This window comes from Gasterosteus aculeatus, chromosome 5 (genome assembly GCF_964276395.1).
Source record: "Gasterosteus aculeatus chromosome 5, fGasAcu3.hap1.1, whole genome shotgun sequence".
NCBI lineage: Eukaryota > Metazoa > Chordata > Actinopteri > Perciformes > Gasterosteidae > Gasterosteus > Gasterosteus aculeatus.
Genome location: NC_135692.1, coordinates 12,852,033 through 12,872,772, shown reverse-complemented (window position 1 = coordinate 12,872,772; position 20,740 = coordinate 12,852,033). Strand labels below are relative to the sequence as shown.

Genomic DNA, 20,740 nt, shown 5'->3' with positions numbered 1-20,740 from the left:
TTTCAGGAAGTGAAAATTTATTTAAAACTTCCAAAAACTTCTAGGAGGTAAAAAATTACCTGCTTGCAATCAACATCATCGCCGTCTAACACCATCCTTTGCGGTCTTCTTCATCTACACTAATTTACACATCTGTTTAAAATGTATCAAAATCTAAAAATGACCAGGGCAACTGAACGCGGTTTCTTTCTTGCTTTACAATACTTAGTTTAAAAGGATTCATACTTATTTTGTGGCATCTGTTTGTATGTAACAATGACTTATGAACTAAAGCAAAATATATTTAACATCAGCAAAACAACACGGGCAAGAAAAAAATAATGTTGATTTCTCTGAAAATATACTGTTTATGCCATTTCCTGAATGAAGCTTAGGGAAGTTTGAATTTTTGTATGTGATTAACCACTTCTTCTTCTACCACTATCTAAAACTGGCATCCCATGGGTTAACCAGATATGATACACGGATACTGAAACAGTAAAATATGATGTTAAAATACAGCTTTAACAGGACAACGATCACTCAGAGGGACACGTTATCATCGGATCCGGTCCCAATGCTCGGCTTGAGTTTAATAAATAGAGGTTTGATTTTTATGGTAAAAGGCACGTGTTTAAAACGTGAGGAAAAAAAGAAAAGAATTAAAGGTTGCCAGTGAGTGCTGAGTCCATGAGGTCATCGTCTTCATTCCTCATGTACATTGGACTGGGCCGGGACGGACGCTCCGCACCCAGCATGGACAAGGAGGAATCTGAAGCCGCGATGGGGGACCGGGACCAACTGTCTGCTTTTATCGGATGGGACGACGGCCCCATTGACATCGAGGTCGACGACTTCTTCTTCTCTTTCTCCCGCTCCCGTTCCCGTTCGCGCTCTCTGTCCCGCTCTCGTTCCCTCTCTTTCATCTTCTTCTTCTCCTTCTTGTGCTTCTTGTGCTTCTCCCCCGAGCCGAGCGGGATGGAGCTCATGTAGTCCTGGTGGGGAAGCGGTCGAACGCTCTGGTCGTCGTCGGAGCTGGGGCTGTTCTGGTGCGACTTCTCGGCCACCGAGCTGCTGCCCGACTCGCTCTCGCTGTCGTGGTTGAGCGGCGTGTATCCCGGCGAGCGGCTGTGGCTCGGCGAGGAGCGGTCGTGCTTGGGAGTAGAACCACTGAAGAGGGGGGAAGCTTTGAGACTGGAAATCTGTGGACGCATGGAGTCACCGGACCCTTCCCCCGTTTTCTGAAGGGACCCTTTGCCCCTGATGGTTGGCGAGCCCCCGTCGGGTTTGCTAATGATGATTTTGGCCAAGCCGGTTGCGCTCCCCCCTCCGGTTTTGGGCTCCATCAGCTTTTTATCCCCACTGTTCCCGCCGGAAACAGACACTTTGGCTTTGGCCTCTTTATCCGACCTTTCCCGCTTGTACTCCCCACTTTGGGACGAGGAGCTGTGCTTTGAAGGGCCCAAGTTTGAAGGTCCACTGCTGGGAACATTTCCATGACCACCACCGCCGCCGCCAGGAGCAGATCCCGAACCGGTTCCCCCTGCTGGTGGCCCTACCTCACAACCATCCTCCCCCACTCCCCCTCCACCCACACTCTTCAGTTTGTCTATGACTGCTGTGAGGGAGGGCTTCTTGTTTCGACTGGGGGACTTCCCTTTGGCGTTGGGGTTGTTGGCATTGTTTTGGCCAGCCCCTCCACCACTTCCGCCGCCTCCGCCGCCTCCGCCGCCACCACCTCCTCCTCCACCGCCGCCGCCACCACCTGCATTTCCACCTCCTCCACCTGCCCCTCCTCCTCCACTACCACCACTTCCACCGTACTGAGCTTGGGAGCCTCCCGAGAAGGCCATGGAACCAGATGAACTTGACGATGACGAGGAGGATGTGGAACCAGAAGAGTTCCCGCCCATTGGCTTCTGGGAGCTCATGCCTCCGCCAGAAGACTTGGACCCTCCGGAGCTACCACCCCCCGAGCCCATTGGTGATTTGGCCCTGGAAGAAGGTGGTGTTCCTGGAACCTGGGATTGCTGCGTTTTCATAGGGGAGGACAATTTGTCCCCCGAGTTACTGGAGCGGGAGTGAGAAGGAGAGATGTTGGGCTTCATGTTGGGATTCATAAGAGACCCAGGAGGCTTACCCCCCTGAGGCTTCATTTTACTACCACTCCCAGTGCCACTACCTCCCGGCCCGGTCAGCCCATGTTTGGTGATAGGGGAGGATCCTGGTTTTCCAACACCAAGTCCTTGAGAGGAGCCTTTAGACTGGGATGACCCACCTCCACTTCCCATTCCTGCAGACCCTGGCTTGGAGCTGGTGCCTTGTGTCACGGAGCCTTCTTTGGACTTGATCTTTCCGGATGAGGATGAGTGGGAGTGATGGCTTTTACTACCCCCGGTTCCACCTGCTCCGCCTGTGCTGCTTGTGGCGGAGCTGCTGGATGTGTATCCACTATGGGATGACGTTTTCCCCCCCATTATGGTGCCTTTTCCAATCTGAATAGTGATTTTGGGAATTGGAGGTGTGGCACCACCGGGAGGAGTTTGCGATCGTCCAGAACTGCCTGGAGACTTGGAGCCTCCTCCACTTATACTTCCCCCAGAGCCTGAACCACCACTGGGAGGCGTGTATGGGCGCCCCCCGGAGCTGTGTGAGGGCGACTTCCCATCTGTGTCCAGCTTTTTGCGTTTGGCTGGCTTTTCTTTAGACTTCCCCTCACTTGATGGAGTCCTGCTACGTTTGAACTGTTTTGCCTCTGTTGAACTGGTTCCCAGGACAGAGCTGCTCCCCCCACTAGCCCCATTTTCATCTTTTGGTCGCATGAGTACCTGTTTCATTTTGGGTTCAGCACATGCTGTCGCAAGGCCCATAATGAGGGGACTCTGGGACCCTCCGCCATGCGCGTCTCCCAAATCGGGAGCTTGCCCCAGAAGCGGTTTGCCACCACCACTGTTGCCTCCAAAAACAATCCCCATATCAAAAGGGTCCTTTATTGATGGCTCTGGGGTGTTCTGCCCATGGGGGGTGGGATTCTGAGGTGTTCCTGATGGGGTATTTTGCTGACTACTTCCCCCAAAACCCTTGACCAGGTCCATGTCACCATCGGCGCTTGGAGAGCTGTCATCAAAGTAGTTCTGGGAGAAGCCATGGGCCGAGTTTAAGAGGTCGGAGTTGAAGTCGGCAGCATCTGGGAAGAAGTTGGTGGAGGAGGAATCGCTGGTTGGCGTGGCAGCGGTCGCAGCTGCCTCAGCGATCAGGTCAGCGGGATCAGTAAAAGGATTCTCGTTGCTGTTGGTGTTGAAGATGTCTGCGGAGTCGAACACTGCGCTGCCCTGACCTGAGCTGGAGGAGTCGCGGATCGGGGTCCCCAGGGGGCCTCCATCCTCCCCGCCATTGCCCAATGGGTGCTGCCCATGGCTCCCACCACTGACTTTGCCTGTCTGTTCAGGCAAATCTGACAAGATTTCTGTGATATCAGGCCCGATGCTATCAGAACTAGAGAGGCGGACCATACGAGGCGGTACGGCACCTGGTGGTTGCTGTTGCTGTGCGTGGACATGAGACTGCGAGTAAGGCATGTTGGGACCAGAGGGAGGGGTTCCGCATTGGCTCGGTGCTGGAGTGATGCTGTGGGGCGTGTCCAGGCCATCGCCGGTGAGGTTGACATCAAAGATAGAGTTTTGAGATGCATCCACATCCATAGAGAGGAGCTCGCGGTGGAAGTCGTCCTCACCAGGATGGTGCGGGTGATGTGGTGGCATCGAAGACCCTTTCATGCCTAAACCACCAACTCCACCGCCTCCGGCAGTTCCAGGCGTGATGCTACCCTTTTCTACCACCCGTGGGCGCTTCTTCTTCCCCTTTGTGCCACTTCCAGGGCAGCTTCCACCCATGCTTTCAGTCCGCGGGGAGCCGGATGAAGAATTCGGCCTCTCCAATGGACTAGAAGCATACAGAGTTGCAAAATCTTGTGTGGGGTTGTCTTTCAACAGGTTCATCAGCATAGGATGATTTTTGGTGTTGCTGGCAGGGGAGGAGGTTGGGGGTGGAGTTTGGTGGGGCTGTGGTGCATTCTGGGAGCTGGGGCTCGAGCCCACATTTCCGGTTATCTGTAATAAACTGGTCAATATGGGATTCTGCGTGACTTTGTTGAAGTCGTCTGCATGACCTTGGCCAGGCTGCTGCGACTGTTGCTGGCCAGCCCCCCCTTGGGTCAGGCACTCTCCTACTGGGGCTTGCCTATCTGTCCGGGAAACCCCAAAAAGAGTGTTAATTGGAGCTCCAAAATTAGGACCCCCAGGGAGTCCTGCTCCAGTGGGTGTATTGCCACCTGTGAGCCCGGGCAGTCCCATAGGATTTGTTCCGTCGCCTGCTGCCATGTTGTAGGTCGGACTGCTGGAGGGGGGCAGGTTATTCTTCACCATGATCTCAACAGTTTGTGCAATTAATGAGAGGGCTGGAGTGTCTGCCTGGATGGTCTCTGCTTTCCTCCGAATGGCCCGCATGCTTACAGGGATGGACATGCATCTACAGTGAGGGGGAAAAAAATAATCATCACAAAAGAAAACAATCATAAAAGACATATATTATCAACGCTTATGCATTCGGGAACTCACCGCTGAACCACTTTGGTGATGAATTCATCGGTGCAGATTAGCGCATCAGAGAGCCCTTTGTACAGCTTGCAGGATACTTGTCTGGAGTCAATGACCTCCATCACCACTAGAGGAAGGAGGTCAGACAGGACACAGGAATCAGATAAGCAGCAAACTGTTACAGTGTAACAGATTCATTTTCACCCACGGCTATTGTTAAATTAATATCAATATTGTGCTGGATTAGAAATTCTGTTAAAGTGATGCTCACCACAAACTAATGACTCATTGACTGGATGCTGGAAAGAGACGCTGAAACTTGAGTCGGTCAGCGGACATACTTCAAACTGCAGCAGGCCGGCACTGTCTGAGGGGACAGCGGCGAAAAAATTTAAATGCTTCAAATGGGATTTGACACACAAGGCACAAAGCAAAACAGTACATGTTGACTGACCAAATCCAGTACATGAGGGGGCAGATACTTACCTTCCTTGATGGAAGTTCGTTTCACACAGCTGCTAACCAAGTTGTTATAGGCTGCCTGGTGGCGGATTATATCCAGCAAGAGTGGCACTTGTGCTGGGTGGCGGAAGGGGATCTTGGACACCAGCGCTCCTTGAAGACAACGACCGTCTTGCACCGGAGCGTCCCCGTTCAGGAAGTAACAGTGCTGCTGATCGGGCAACACCTGGGAAAGCACACAGAGAGCAGATTTGTTACAAAAATAATCAAACAAAGACTTGTTTTGGCTGACTTTATCATTAATCAATATTCCCTTTTATCAACTATAGATCAAGAAATTGGCTGTCCTGACCAGAGCCATCTAAAACCAGTGTTTATTTACAGGATTACAAGAACTTGCATTTCAACAAACTTCTGCTGTCCATGTGTATGATTTAAAGATGGCAGAGGGGATTAATGGTCTGTGTGGCGTTATTGTGTGTGTCTGCTCACAGAGTAGAAGTGCATGTTGTGCGAGGGCAGCGGCGTTTTGCTGCCCTCCTCCGAGAGCTGGTGTTGGCTGTGGACAATCAACTGGTAGAGAGGTGAGAGGCTGGGGGAGCTCTCAAACACTGGGATTGCTGGGAAAGAACGGAGAGGATGGGGTCACAATTACCAACCAAAAATGAGCATTGGGCTTAAAGTGCATATTTCTGACTTAAAAATACACACAAGTAGCATTTCCAAGCCTCTGAATAAAGGACCGGGAGAAAGGCATGGGGCGGTTCAACTTGAGGAAAAAACAAGCAGGCAGGTCCACACAGTTGGAGTTGGTCACAGTGGAAAAGGAAGGTGATCTGGAATAGAAATAATAATAATTGATTGATTGACAGATGTTTTGCTCTGATCTCCTCTCAGTCTTCTTTGTTGTGGGATCTCACGAGTCCAATAATAGATATACAATAATAGAGTCCAATAACGGGAGGTACACATTCTTACCCCTTGTTGTCAACTGGATGGGATCCAGTGATGAGTGGGGCGATTGGCAGCTTGTAAACGGCTGAGGTTCCCTCGATTGTCACAAAAACACTGACTCCCAGAGAACGTGGAACTGCAAAGATGATCCAAGAGTCGAGACAGGAAGACAATCAACAAAAGGTCACACAGGGATATTTAAAACTCTTAAGCCAATCACAGGGCTATTGGCTGGTTTCGCATGTACATTTATGAATTCACCCTTTGTATTTACTTGCTTACCATTGCCGTCCGGTAGGTTGAGCTGTGTGGTCAGTCCCTCATCAAACAGGTCATAAGGGGACACGTAACACTGAAGAGAAACAAGATGGCCACCACTTCTGGCTGTCAGCAAGCCCACGCTGCCATGAAGAATGGTCTCTACTGCATTAGCATTGGTAGCTAACCTAGAAAACCAATCAATCAAAGGTTAATACAAAGAAATGCTCAAATTGGACTTTTTGCTCCAAAACGTTACTTTAAACGTTCAGTTAAGTTAAGCAGGTGAATATTTGACCAGGTTTTGATTTATTACATTCTACCGTCTCCTAAATCAGCAACTATGCCCTAAAACGCTGTAAACAGGTTTCCCTCACTTTCAATGACAAGGTAACAAAAAGCTCTTGTGTGTGCTTACCTAAACATGTGCATCATCTTGGTGAGATCAAGCTCCAAAGACTGTAGTGCTATATACATCTTGGTTTTCAGTTTACTGAAAATAAATGAAGATAATAAATTATAACTGACATAAAAACAACAACATTAATAGAAGGATAAAAGCCTAAAAGGGCTGCTTACTTGTCCCCTGGGAGTTTGTAAAGTTCAACAAGTCCCTTCAGATGTTTGGAAAACTCTTCAAAGTTCTTCTCCCTAATGTAGAAGAGGAGTCGGTTTTAACAGCTTTCAGAAATATATAAGTATTTGTTGAAGGACCTTGTATCACTCAAAAAAACAGAAATAATCAGTCCTACAATAAATTGTGTGGGTTCCACTCACCTTAGATGCTGAATCAGCTCAGGACAACTCTGTGATTAACAAACCAAGAATAATAATTAAACTCTAACACGCAAAAATGGAATTTACAACAAACATCAACTTGACTCTTCTTTTGATCAGCTTCAGGGAGTCATATGGAAGTTACAGCAGACTGACCGTGGGGTTTTCTCCCTGATGAGCCACTTTCACATCCACTAGCTGGCCATTGGTGTCCAGCTGCACCTCCACATAAAACATGTCAGATGTGATGTAACACTCTGTCCCCGATGGGCTGAGGTGAGAGCCAAGCCTGCACATAGAAGACATTATACAAATCAAAAACAAATGCAGAGAGAGAGAGAGATAGAAAGGGGAAAAAGTACAGTATGAACCACCTACGGTCCATCGTCGGTGAAAGGGGAAAATAACTCACAAGTTTTGCCGAGCAATGGATTCTAAACGGTCCGTCATCGAGGGTAGAGATGAAACTGAAGGAGGAAAGAAAGAACAGAAAACATTTCAAAACACATGACAAGATACTATGTAAAGTAAATATTGTTGACACTCCAAGCAAAGGTCAAGGCTTAATGATTTCAATAAAATACCTTCGCATTATTAGTTGGCCCTGAAAATCAGCGTGTTCGTACCCCTCACTCACCCTTTTCATTCAAATTCAACTGTAAATTTCCATCTACTTTCCTTGTCTACTGATGGAAAGTCACACATTCTAACAAACACGTTGCCCTTAACCCCCCCCTGTGCTTCCGTCCTCACCTTTCAGCGCTCTCTGCAGGGTCTCCAAGCAGGTGAGCACGAGCTGGTGACCTGCAGCATTCATCACACTGCGTTTCTCCTGGGACACAGCGTGAAGTTAAGCAGAAGAAATTAGATAATACAGCCGAGAAAAGATAAAAGTGCTTCATTAACGAGATCTAATATTCAAGTTGGTTTTTCACTGTTGAGAAAGCATTATGCATTGTGGGTTTAAAATGTAATTATAGTTTCACCGGCCCAGTAGATACAATGATACAATGAAGTAAAGTTATATATTGTTGTATCTAAGTTATTAATTGCTAAAAATGTAAGTTGAGCCCGTTGGTAGTTGGTCTCACTTGTGTGTCGTTAGGATAATTGTCAAATACACTTTTGGGATAATATAGAATATGGGTTCATTAAATGGTCTTCAAAATACTAAATCAAATGTAATTAATCACATAAAAAGGAACATAAATGATTCCTTATTTTCAGTGCAGGGAATATTTTTCCCACTTAAGGAATGACAAAAAGGTTTTGCAACCCACCTAATTCCCCATTAAAACTTTCTTCTTTTTCAACCTGTTTGAACTCTGACATGAGAAATTACAAGTCCCACAAGAAGCTTCAGGCCCATAGCATGAGAGGGGCATCCAGTCTGTCAAAGCACAACCAGACCTGACCCCAAAACAACTAGTTCCAGACCTCAACATTATCTACAATATTGGTACATAGGATAAAAACGAGCTTTATGAATTTAGAAAAAGATGTGTCAATCTCACCATGGCCTGACGCACAACCTTGCAGGTCTCCTGCCATGGCCGCGACGCGTTGTGTTTGGCATGAAGCTTCTCCAGCAAAGCGGCCATCCGACTCTGCTTCTCTGACTCTGAAAAAAATGGAAGATGTAAAATACACGAGATGTTAGTTCAACAATCTCACTCATTTCACTAAATGTGGAGAAGGATCTGGATGCAGATTCCTCTGAATGGTAATTTCACTTCACAAATGTAAAGCAGAACACAACACGAATGTCACCTCATAAAAATACTTAATAATTTCATTTGACATTCAACGAGTTTCAAGTCTTTCAAACATCTGTACATACAATGTAATTCAATTTTAACAACTTAGTTGTAACTAGGTAACAGCCATTCTTCATGCATGGGACTTTATTTTAAGTCGGTATGTTCAACTATAGACAAAATACACCCATTAGCCAGTTTATTAGGTATGCAACGCACTGCATGTATCCAAAGTCATCATCAACTTAAATTCACATTTCACTATTAACATCTCCAGCATGAGATCCCTGATCCCTTCATTCAACCTGCAAAACGTTAGCTAGTAAGCAAAGTGAAGGGTCTCTCCGATCAGCGAAAAATCGTTTACAGTGTTGTGTGTGAGGGGCCGAACCAAAGCAAATGCGCCACAGTGTCTCACAGTTCCCCACAAAAGTTCCAATTCACTTTGACGGAGGCATCATTAGCACCTGCAATGTATATGCTACAACAGGGATAACAAAGCACAACCCATCAGGCGAGTCACATGACATCAAACTATCACCTCATCAGGACCGTCGCTCCTGTCAGTCTTGTCAAAAAGACATAATGACGGTGTCAACAAAATAGAGCCCAATGTTTTGTTATTAGAAACCGTCGTAACGGGCTCGGCACTGCGAAAGCTTAGGATACGAGGATGTTTGCATTGTTGTTTAGCACGAGTCCAACAAAAGTTATGGCCAATAGGTTCTTTTCAGAGAACTCTTGTGTCACGTTTGTCCATCTTCAATATTAGCCAGCTAATAGCTCACTAGGAGAAGCTAACTAGCTGCTAACGTAACATTACGCCGTGTCCAGCTCCATCAACTTGTGTTTCACCCTCTCCATATAAGTAATTACTATGGGAGCTGGTGTTTCACCCACTTCATATGGAAAACAGTGAGCATTAAAAACAAAGTCCACCTTAAACGGCTAGCTAACGTAACTTAGCTGTTAGCTTGAGTCGCCTTGTCCAGCAAGCTAACGTCAGAGCATCAATAAACTTTTTTTTTTTCAAACAGTTTGGTTGATAGTAGAATTAAGGCACGGGTCGCGTTCTTACCTGTTACCTCTTCGGATTTGATCCGATCGCCATGGACCTGATTCCCTCCTTGCTGAACCGAGATAGGAAGTTCTCTCGCAGGGCTGCCGCTCTGCATAGCAACACCAGGCCCCGCCGCCATTGTGTCCCCCGACGCGTTTCAGTTTCCCCGCTTCGGTTTCTCCCGGCGTCCCCTCCCGGCTTCCGTACGGCAGCATAGTCGCACGCGGCTCGGTGATTGAAGACTTTTCCCTTTCATGTTTTGATTTTCACAAATTCCATTCTCGGTGAATGCCTACGTCATTAAATTTATAATGATATATTTACTTATTTAGCACTTCTGGTTTTTTGTCACTTTTGCAACTTATTCAAGAAAAATATACGTTCTGAATGGAAATTGTGTTTTTACTCCACAATCTAAGGTTTCAAAAAATATTCCTGATTATTCATCAATATAACCTAGAGACACGTGCCCTTTGCCTTTATTCCTTTAAAAAACAATTCAAATCCGTGACTGCCTGCTTAAAATAAACGGCAATGATCTGATGAAGACTCCAGATGGCGTACGATCACCACAAGGAAATTATTCATGATTTGCCAAGAGCAACCAGCAGCCCAAATCCAAAGGAAGGTTGAAATAGTCATGTTAATCGACTTCAGAAACTGAATGATGCAGAGACTTAACATGATGATTGCTTCCCCCCCTGCAATCTCTACGTTTTATAACCATATCTATAAGGCAGTGGATAATGAAGCAGCCGATAAAGAAATTTAAAACAGCAAAAAGCAGCCATGCGGAGGCAACCGCATGCACATACATGCACACACCTGAGCCTATTGTACAGCTGAGCCTGTGGCAATGAGTGCTCTCTGGGGAGGATTTTCCCACCAACCATTATGACCTGCCTAGAAGAGGGAGCAGGGGTGTGTGCATGAATACATGTGCATTTGTGCATATGCAAAGAGATATTTGTGGGAAGAAAAGGCTATAAAAATCCACACGCATAGCAGATAGCTATAGACAGCAGTGAGGATGGAGAGGGACCAGATTGGCATCGTCTGAGACAGTAGACAGACCCACAGATAGACATAAGAAAAGAGGGGAGGTGCCGCTGTGTAATTGATGTGCCCACCAGGAGCTTACGCTGGCTGCCTGGCATGGAGGTGGGCACCGCTGCCAAGACGGCGGCAGGAGAAAGGAAAGGGAGGCACGGGCCTTCGGGAAGCACAGTAGCGGGCTGAAACCGTGCCCATCAATCAGGGGCTCGTTCACCTTGCCATGCCAAGCGGGACCCCCCTCTGTGCCGAGGGAAAGGGGTGGCACGGGGAGCAAGGCTGGCACACCAGCTAAACCGTCCCTAATCCGCCTGGTGGGTGTATCAGTGCCACGTCCGAATGGCAGTAGGGCGGGCAGAGCCAGACATGTGGCGGAAGAGAAAAGAAAGTTCAGCCCCTATTCTGAAAGAGGTGTCTCTTCATGTTGTCAATATCATGATGTAGAAATGTTAATATTACTCCGACTAAAAGCCGAAAACATGCTGTTTGAGTTCTGTGATTACACTGATAGTTATTGTTACTGGGAGCCTTTGTGAAGTTATATATCCATACATGTGCACACACAAGCACACACACTCCTATGCATAGATACAAGTACACAACAATCGAAACTGATCATCCTTTGTTCCTAGCCTCCTTATTAAAATCAAATAGTGTTGAGGGAGATGTCTGTCGAACATCTCTACGAACACATGTATTTGATTTCCTCTGCATGTTTCCAGTTTTGACACGAGGGGATGGAGATGTGTGAACAGCTTGGCAACCTTATTGAGTGCTTTGAAGTTGACTACCCTCCTTTTCCACCATCTCTCGAGGTGAACTCACATTTTACCTGATGTGAATAAATAAGGAACAGGCTATTTGATGCATGGATGCCTCTTGCACAATTCAAAGGAGGAAATAACCAACAAATGTAAATAACAGATTACATACGGTTTGGTTGGTTTCCATGCAGTTTTATTTAGGCGACTCTCGTACAAACGTGCCAAGAAAAAGAAACAGAATGAGGCCCTTTCTATTCACCTTTCATACAAGTTTGAGATCAGTGAGCTTGGAGGCTGGAAACGCTCCAGAAAACAGTGAAGCATTACCGGGACACAGTTTCTGCTTCTTTGGCACCGAGTGCCTTGACGTGCATGGGCAGCTGGGAAGACTCGCTGTGAGGGTGAGAGAGGGAGGGAAGTGCAAGAGACAGAGGGAGAGAAAAGGGAGGGGTCGGCCCTATAGGACCATTTGTGATGAGGCTCATTTGCACAACGGCACTTAATTGGCTACAACAATTAATTAATGTGTTGGAAAGTTGGCACGAAAAGTTCATTTAAGAGGGTTTTAATAAGCAATTAGGGAGAAGTAACCAGTGAGGTAGAAGCAACCACAAAAAAGAAGCTAAAAACTCTTGAAAGAATAAACTCCAGCTCTTGGGGAATAATATGCCATATATTTTTTTAATATGGGTAGTTACTGCACATCCCATTGTGAGCACTGATGACGTTAAGCCACATTATTTTTACCCCATACTTTTACACGGCCAACTGTTCGCGGCGCCCACTTTCCAAAAACAGCATTGTCTACTCTCCCCTCCGTTCTCCCTCCCACTGTCTGCCTCCCTCTCTCTTTTCTCACTATGTGTATGAAATATTGCATGACTAATGAGCGGAGCAGGTTGAAATCCTGGGGAAGATGTCCTTGGAAGACGAATGCATTTTCAGCAGAATAATTAACTTAATTAACAAATTCACATGCATATTCATCAGCCTATTAATGTCTCCTCTGCGCGGCTTGATGAGCAGTGGGGTAATAACCATCTCATTTGCATAGGCTGTTCACACGACTTCCCATTTAAAGACAAAATAAGGGAAGGAAGAACGCGGCAGGAAGACGGAAGAGAGGAATCGGAAAAGAAGACAACAAATGGGAAAACGAGGGAGAGGCGCGGCAGGGGGTAACGCGCGGAGGTGAGGAAGTGACGTGGGACGGTTGGAAATAGGCTCGCCGTTAATCTGACGGATAGGTGACATGTGGAGGGACGGCAAACACGAGGCCCAACAGATTGACTCCATCTCTCTTTCTCTCCCTCATCCCTCCAGTCAACCTTGTAAGCCACCCCCCCCCCCCCCCTCCCCCTCCTCCTCCTGCTGTTCCACCATCACCATTTCCTCGCATCCACGTCGTAATATTCTCATTCCTACACGCATGAACTAAGTGGGCCTTTTTTTTTTTTTTCAAACGACCATTTTAGAGTCAAATCCAGAGAAATGGCCTCCACCACGGCGTTGTCTCGGTGGTCGCACCAGTGTGCCCTCTTCCGTGTTTTCGCTCCCCTTCTCCTGTCTGTCTGTCTGTCTCTCTTATTCCCCCCCCTTTCCTACGGGCCCTCGGGGGGAATCTTCTTGGCATTGCTCCACTCCTTTCTTCTCCACCGCCGGGCTGCTGCGGTTGCCGTCTCTTCTCGGTTGCCACTGTCTGCACGCAACCTGGCGCCCCTAGCAACGCCACCTCCCGCACACACTCCACATGGCGGTCCGAAACGCCACGTGCGTGTTGGCGCGAGCGTGGACTAAACACACGCACCTCGTGTTTACCGTTTGCACTGTTATATTTGTGTGTGTGTACGGAGCTAAATCCTCGTACAGCCGGGTGTTTATTCTGCCACTCAAAAGAAAACAGGAGAAGAATGGCAGAATCAATAAGCTGTAAGCTGTCAATACTTCTTCTGTTCCAGTTCGAAATAGTAGAGTCTACATTTGTTGATATAAATAATTACCAGATTTAATGAGAGAAGTATATTACACTTAATTCCCTTTATTTGGCTACTCCATTATCACAAAATCTTTACTTCGTTTATCAAAAATACACCTTAAATATTCAGGATATTGCAAAACAGGCATTTTAAATAAACATCTAAAACTTCTTTACAATTTTGTTCTTAAAATATTATTACATTTTTGCTTTCACATATTGGGATGTTTGGGACGGGCACATAGGACTAACACTGAAACTCCTATAATTTGTGTATCGTCGTTCACGCACACCGACTTGTGTGTAGGAATGTGGGTGCTGCATAAGATTTCCAGCTTTGAAAACAATGTTCCAGTGGTGAGAAACACAAGCTTAACACCTACTTTGGGACTTTGGCTCGCCAAGCTGGGTGACCTTCTGTTGTGTGCCGAGAGTTTGCTCCTCTGCTGCGGAGTGTCAAGTGTGTTGGAGTCTGTCACATAATGGCCCTTTCTCAGAGTTGCTTACTTAATGCAAATTCTACACCTTTTCTTTGGGCAATGTGTGGTATTGTGTCCAGCGGGTGTGTGCATATAAGTCAAAAAGTAAAATGTGCTGCGGGGATGTTGTATAAACGGAATACATTTTAGAAGCATTTGAAAAAGCAAAGAGTCTAGTCTTAATTATTTCCTCGGTGCCCACCCACACTGTGACTCAGCGTGACTGTAACTCTGCAGGGACTTTCAGTGGGGTTTGACACGATAACTAAGTGATGACTTTGAAATTAAAAGGGCTTTTTTTTTAGATTTGCTTGCTTTTTGTTTAATCATGAAGAGAACATTTCTACATTGAGCTGGTTATGAGTTGTTTTTCCATTAGACGGTTAAGGTGTCATTTATCGTGCCAACAATTTGACGCCCTTTGTTTTCAAAATTCAAATCAGTCACAATATTTTGCCCTTTAATTTTGGCGTTATTTCCTCTATTACTTTCCTCACCGTGAGAAGATCCTTCTGGTTCAAAGGCTCTTTGCATTTCCCTGAGCTTCGACAAGATGGCGGTTTTGACTTCAGTCTTTAGCACAATTGGCATTACGACCCTTTTGCTTTCACGTGGAGTTCCCGATGTGTCGCCGCCGCGTCTCAGCGGGCCGCCCTGATTGGCCAAACGCAGGCCGACGTGCTGCGGTGGTGAGAGGAAGAACCAGGCGATTGAGATACAGAGCATTAGCCGGTGTCGGGTGCAAATTAAAGGCCAGACCGCTTTCTTAATCAGAGCACAAGCGCTGCGTTAAGGAGGAATTAGGTCGACAGCTGCCGTGTCGCTGCTTACCTTGCTCGCGCTCTTTCCCTTCCTCGTGCGCGCACGTATTATTCACACACCGTCTCCATTACTGCTTCACTTCTTGACCCTTCACTTTGGTCTTTTTTCAATCGTTTGTTGCTGTTTTGGTTCCCCGTCTACTAGCACTGTTTCCTGGGCCTCTTCTCTATATCCACATCCAGTCCTCCCACCACCACCTCACATGACCGAAAATGAATATTTGAATATATCCGGCAAAACATGTAGACAAAAAAAAAGACACACTGGAGAAGAGAAGAGAGGAAAAGAGAAAGAGAGAGAAGAAAATAAAAGAGAAGAGAAGCCTGATGGATAAAAATGGGTTTTGGTTCTGTTCCAGGAGGCTCAGTAGTACCCCTGTGGCTGATGGATGAGCTGTCATTGTTGAGCTCTTCCACGTACACCTGAGATGAATGGACAAACAGCAGCGGCCCTTTCGTTGCATATCCATCTTCCTCCTGTTTAGATCCGCTGTCTCCCAACCAAACACACAGGGGCTCATCCGATGAGAGTTTTTGAAGAGCAATGCCCTTGTTTTTAGACACAAATTGCCGGGAGCCAAAACGCCGTGCCGTCGTTGTCTGTATTTCTAATTTGAACGAGGAATCAGTGGTTTTACATTGGATTTATATTGTTGCTGACGAGATGAAAAATCCAACTGTACGACACGATAGGTTGGCAGTGGAATAAACAACTTCACTTAATAATAAGGGAAATACATAAGGGCTTCAAATTAAGCTGTGAAAACAGAAGAATTGGCATTATATTGCAGGTGCATGAGACTAGTCGGGCAACATCTGTTGATAGGCAAATATCTCCTCAGTGCCAAAAGAAATATGTCAGTCGGAAATTTACACCCAAACATGCAAGTTTGAAAATCAACGCATCCAGGCTTTATTTCAAGCTCCCACGTGTCTTTATCAAACCATGTGTCAGAAATAGGGAAGATTGTTGACTAAGGTCCGGAGTCCCTCCACTTTCTAATTTGGCAAACGCGGCGTATAAATTTTAATTTGTTGCTTTAATCAGTTGAATCAACTGGAATGACCCGCAGCCTGATTGCCAGCGTCTTTCCGCAGACTTCAATTTTTGGCATATTGTTCAGGCCATGGGTCGAGAGTAATTACAACCAAGTAGCAGCACTCAATATTCAGGCGTGGATTTCCACTTCTGAAGTTTTACTGTTGTGTTAATAACATGTTAGAATGTTAATATAAGGAGTTTGGACATTTCGCATCCAGTAAAGAAAACAAATAGAAACACTTACCTTTATTTAGCTTCCTTTAAAAATGCTATTTGTATTTTTTACTAATAGCATTCACGCATACACAGGTACCACAACCTGCACATCATGAACCAGGATACACACAGTCCACATTCACCAACCTCTCCACACTTTGGGGTGAGACTACTTTGCGTCCTCTCCAAGGGGGAAGGTTTAAAAAACATTTAATTAGGCTTTTGGCATGGCCTCACTTTTAGCCCGGAGGTGTTGGAGGAGATTTTTACAGACTTCATCCCTTTTAGAGCCTTGCCGATTAAACATTCATGAGAGCAATCAGCAGACCTTATGTGTGTCCTCTCCTGCTGCACAACTTCATCCGTAGTTTTATATGTAGACGGTGTTTATGTTGTTGGATGCTGGACTTGTGTAGTAAGCACACTTAATTCACTATTCCTGTACTGATGCATTCCCGAAAACGTTTGCCTGTGGAACAGTGTTATTCCAGCATGCCTAATTTCATCAAAAGCGCGCATCTGAATCCTAAAATCCCCTCGTTAGGTGGTGCCCTGAGTCGGCTTAGCGAGGTGCAGGATGGAAGGATGGCGCAGGAAGGCGGAGGAGGTTTTGCGGGAGAAGGGTGGAAGGGGGTGGGGGACGGGGGCGGCGGGAGAGGAGGGAGGGGGGGGGGGGGGGGGGGGGGCAACAGATGGTATGCCACGCTGCGAGGGACGTCGGCTGCCACGGGGGGGGGGGGGGGTTGGAGTGGGGGCAGATAAATGGGAACGGGAGGGGGGTACTTTTACCCAAAGTGCCAGCAGGGATGACGACGAGGGGAACTAGCCGCATGAGCGTGTGTTTGCGTGTTTGTGCGAGCGTCTGTCAAAGGCAAGAGCCACATCCAGACCCACGGTTTGTCAATCGACTGAGGCGAGAAGCCTTTTTCCCCGGGTGCCTCGTGCCCACTCAGCGTCAGTCTGTGGCCTTCCAGCATCGGAGAACAGAGTGACGACTCCCCGCGCACCAGTGCACGGCTCGTGCACAACCATCAAGAATGCACGGGGATGATGCTGAAATTACTCGTAACCCAGTTGTTTTGGTGAAATACCCCCCCACATTCTCACACTGCCTTGTCTCCTGTCTTCGACAACACCTATACATGCACAGACACATGCACACACATGCGCACAGACGCACACACCAACCCCCAAATGTAGTGGCGGCCTGTAAACATACCAGCTTTGGTGGTATATATGGTGCTGCCTATTGAACAGATGTTGTGGAATTTAAGATGCAAACGCACCCCTCCGCCACCACCCCCCCCCCTCTCCAACACACACAAGATATATATTTATTTATATAGACACACACACACACACACAAACCCTCCCGGTCTCCCTCCCCCCCAGCTGGCCCTGCGATGAACGTGCCATGTGGCGCTCCATTCCCCCTGGCACTTCCACTCTGGCTGTGCCAACTCTGCCGCGTCTGGCCGCCGCCAACTGGAAAGACCAAGAAAACAGCAGACTCAAAGTGGACTGTTTCTTTGTGTGTCTGGGAGTGTGTGTTTGTGTGTATCTTAAGAGGTACAAGTCGGCAAAACTTGGGCCGTCTGTCTTTGGGAAAGTTATGAAGAACTAAGCACAGGGGAATCTGACATTTGATTTGTCAGTGTGAAGAATAACTAAATGTCCACTATGGTTTGGCGTAAAATAGGAATACGTATATATTGTGGACCGAATGAATGTTTGTGTAGGTAGACGGTGTATGCGGCGTGTCACACTGTCAGTCCGGACATGCTGGTTGTGAATTCACTTGGGAATGGCGGCGGAATTCCTGTTTCCATGGAGATGTCCAAGCTCATCTGCAATAAAATTTCAACTTGAGAGAGATTAATTCAGAGGAAAGTGTTGATTTATTCATCCTGGTGGATGCTGATGCACTTCCTCATTCGTTCTGATGTTTTACTGTGAAAGCCGCCTATTTGCTGACTGGGTTTCATTTTTCAAACCATGTCACTGTTGAAATGTGGAGGGGCCTGCGCTTTCCTGTCTGCATCCATCACTGGATAAGTGGAAGTCTGTGACGTTTTCCTCTTATAATCACCACATCCCATGAGAATACCAAATGTATTATTTGAACAAGCACTGCTGTATTAAGCATAATCCTCCTGGCATCAAAAATCATGAATGGGCCACACCAATGCACTGGATAGGATGTTCCTTTATTCTGCAAAAAGGACATTATAGTTTACTTTGAGTCCATTCTAACCGCACCATCCGGCTGCCATGGCAACAAGTCTTCTAAAGTAAATCACGAAATACATTAATTTGATGACAAATGGATGGGTTTCCTGGTCTGTCCTTCCTGTCGGCAGGAGAGCATCCAGGGCAAAGTCACTGTTCAGTCCGTTATCACACAAACACCCACTGCTCTAAAAATACACAGTTGAAGTCAGCTCCTTGGCATATAGTTATGATGTAAACCATAAAACGTGCCTTGATACAGCACTTGATACTGAAGTGGCACCAGTCCTGTGCTAGTATTTATGCTCACATTGTTGCATTGTCGTGCGCATATGCATGAACATGTGTTCTGTCTCCACGCGACCCTTAAGTCTCTCTTTAATTCAGTGGATGACCTCCCCCCTCACCCCCATTTCCACTCCCCCCCCCCCCCCCCCCCCCATGCAGTGATGGGAAGTGAGAGCTCCTCTCCTCATCCCTCTTCTCATAATCTCTTTTAATCTGAGAAAGCAGGGGTGGGCCGCTATGTCAATACCTCGTCTCAAGGCCGCCTTACTTCCTCTTAACATCCAAAGGGTGGGTTGAGGGAGACGGATCTGCAGGACAAAAAGAGAAGGAGGTGGAGAGGGAGATATAAAAGGAAGAGGAGGGAGCCAGTGGGCTGTAACCCAGGAGAAAGGTTTAGGTTTGACTGAGTTATGTTAATAATTACCGGAAAACATTATTACCAGTTTACATAATACAGAACAGCTTGAATTATCAACTCATCGTAATCAGGATGAAAGTGATTATCAACAGCCATCACCTCAGAGGAGAATGGTCCACGGAGGCGAATGTGCACCCGCTTGACCTACTTGCTGCAGAATGCCCCGCAGTGCATCGATACGCAGGATGATTATGTAATCCGAAGCATGATAGAGACACTGTTATTGTTTCACGCTAAGGCAGCACTTCTTTGTGTGTGAGAGCAGATCTTAAACAAATGGTGACATGGTTAAAGTCAGTCATTTTTAAATTAAAGAATGTGGTTTTAATTTAAAACATGTTATATGTTTAGATCTTATACATGTTTTAACAAGACAAAAAAAAAAATATATATAATATAAATAATTGCCAATAAAAAAAGGATACGTATTCATGGTGTACTTTCTCTCAAAATACAATGCTTATATGTACAGTTAAATGTACTTTTAAAAAAGATAAATATGTGCCACTTTTTAATCAAAGACTTTACACGTGTACAAAATACACACATGGTTAAATGCACACTTAGAGGTCAGACTCACACAAAGTCGAAACCTGTGGGTGGCTGCTAAGTCAAGGCCAGCGACTAAAGAGAGGCATGTGTGCGTGAGTGTGTGTGTGTGTGCGTGTGTGTGTGGGTGTGTGTGTGTGTGTGTGTTTTGAGCATCTGCATGTGCGAGGGACACTGTGGCAGTCTCTGTATGTGTGAGAGAGTGTTTAAATTCAGTGACAGCTGTTCATTAGTCCATTACAACCTCACACCGCTGATTCCTCAAAGCACTCGACGGGAAGGACAAGACACATTTCATGCAGAAAAACACTCGTTATTTTTTTTTCTTATTCGTCTTCATGCTACAGCGTTAAATTTGTATTCTGATATCTCTGAAAAGCTTCTTTCCATGCAATGTGTGGCGATTAAGATACTGTGAAGCCATTGCTTCTTCCTCTCTTCACAGATGTATAGTGTTGCTGTGCAATATGACATCTGGAACGTTATGAAAACATGGACAGTAACCATGGTATCATTTAAAGTTTTGAATGTTTTCATCAAGAAAATAGTTAAAATGAAGCTGAGCTAGCTGCTGTTTTTTATTTGATGGAATGTTCAAAACAGAACACTGTGAATGAAAAAAAGGGACTCATGAAGCAAGTGTGAAGTGAGCGCAAAGAAGACGAGAGAATGTTTGAATTGACGTTAGATTAAAGAACACCGACGTAAAGACACATCTTGTATCCTTTCTTCATTCTCTGGGACGTTGACAGCCACTGCGAGGCCTTCATAATTCTCTCATTTTTACATCCAGTAATAATTCTGCAAGTCACACTGTAGAAATGATAGATATCTAATAATCAATAGAAGTATCGTTTGGGTTTTGAGTTGCATCATTGATATTTTTGGTCGTATAATTTACATCATAATCATTATTTTGGGGATTTAAAAGCAGCTTTGGTCAAATGTATAATACAGGGAGGCCGGATCGCCTCTTTCTGACAGATCACCTTTGTGCTTCACCTTTAACAATGAAACCGTCCATATGTCTGGATAACAACACACTGGGCAGCAGTCCTGGAAAT

General features: G+C 46.1%; 1 protein-coding gene across 1 annotated transcript; it reads right to left on the bottom strand.

Annotated features, from left to right (window-relative positions):
• med1 (mediator complex subunit 1) lies at positions 1–10,116 on the bottom strand. Its single transcript, XM_040176833.2, has 16 exons — positions 9,861–10,116; positions 8,540–8,646; positions 7,779–7,857; positions 7,438–7,492; positions 7,182–7,314; positions 7,026–7,054; positions 6,828–6,899; positions 6,667–6,741; positions 6,273–6,436; positions 6,015–6,126; positions 5,748–5,872; positions 5,529–5,656; positions 5,061–5,262; positions 4,846–4,941; positions 4,596–4,701; positions 1–4,506 (listed from the first exon to the last, which is right to left on the bottom strand). Exons 1-16 carry the CDS (start codon positions 9,979–9,981, stop codon positions 642–644), a joined length of 5,469 nt encoding a protein of 1,822 aa, XP_040032767.2. The 5' UTR covers positions 9,982–10,116; the 3' UTR covers positions 1–641.
• Positions 10,117–20,740: the final 10,624 nt, after the last annotated feature.

What these genes read in the sequence shown, in the direction of transcription:
- med1 (XM_040176833.2), bottom strand. Translation starts at nt 9,981, where the DNA reads ATGGCGGCGGGGCCTGGTGTTGCTATGCAGAGCGGCAGCCCTGCGAGA. An exon ending in AGGTTGTGCGTCAGGCCATG is followed by an intron (nt 7,858 to 8,539) that starts GTGAGATTGACA and finishes GCTGTGTCCCAG; the next exon opens with GAGAAACGCAGTGTGATGAA. An exon ending in CAACCTACCGGACGGCAATG is followed by an intron (nt 6,127 to 6,272) that starts GTAAGCAAGTAA and finishes TCATCTTTGCAG; the next exon opens with TTCCACGTTCTCTGGGAGTC.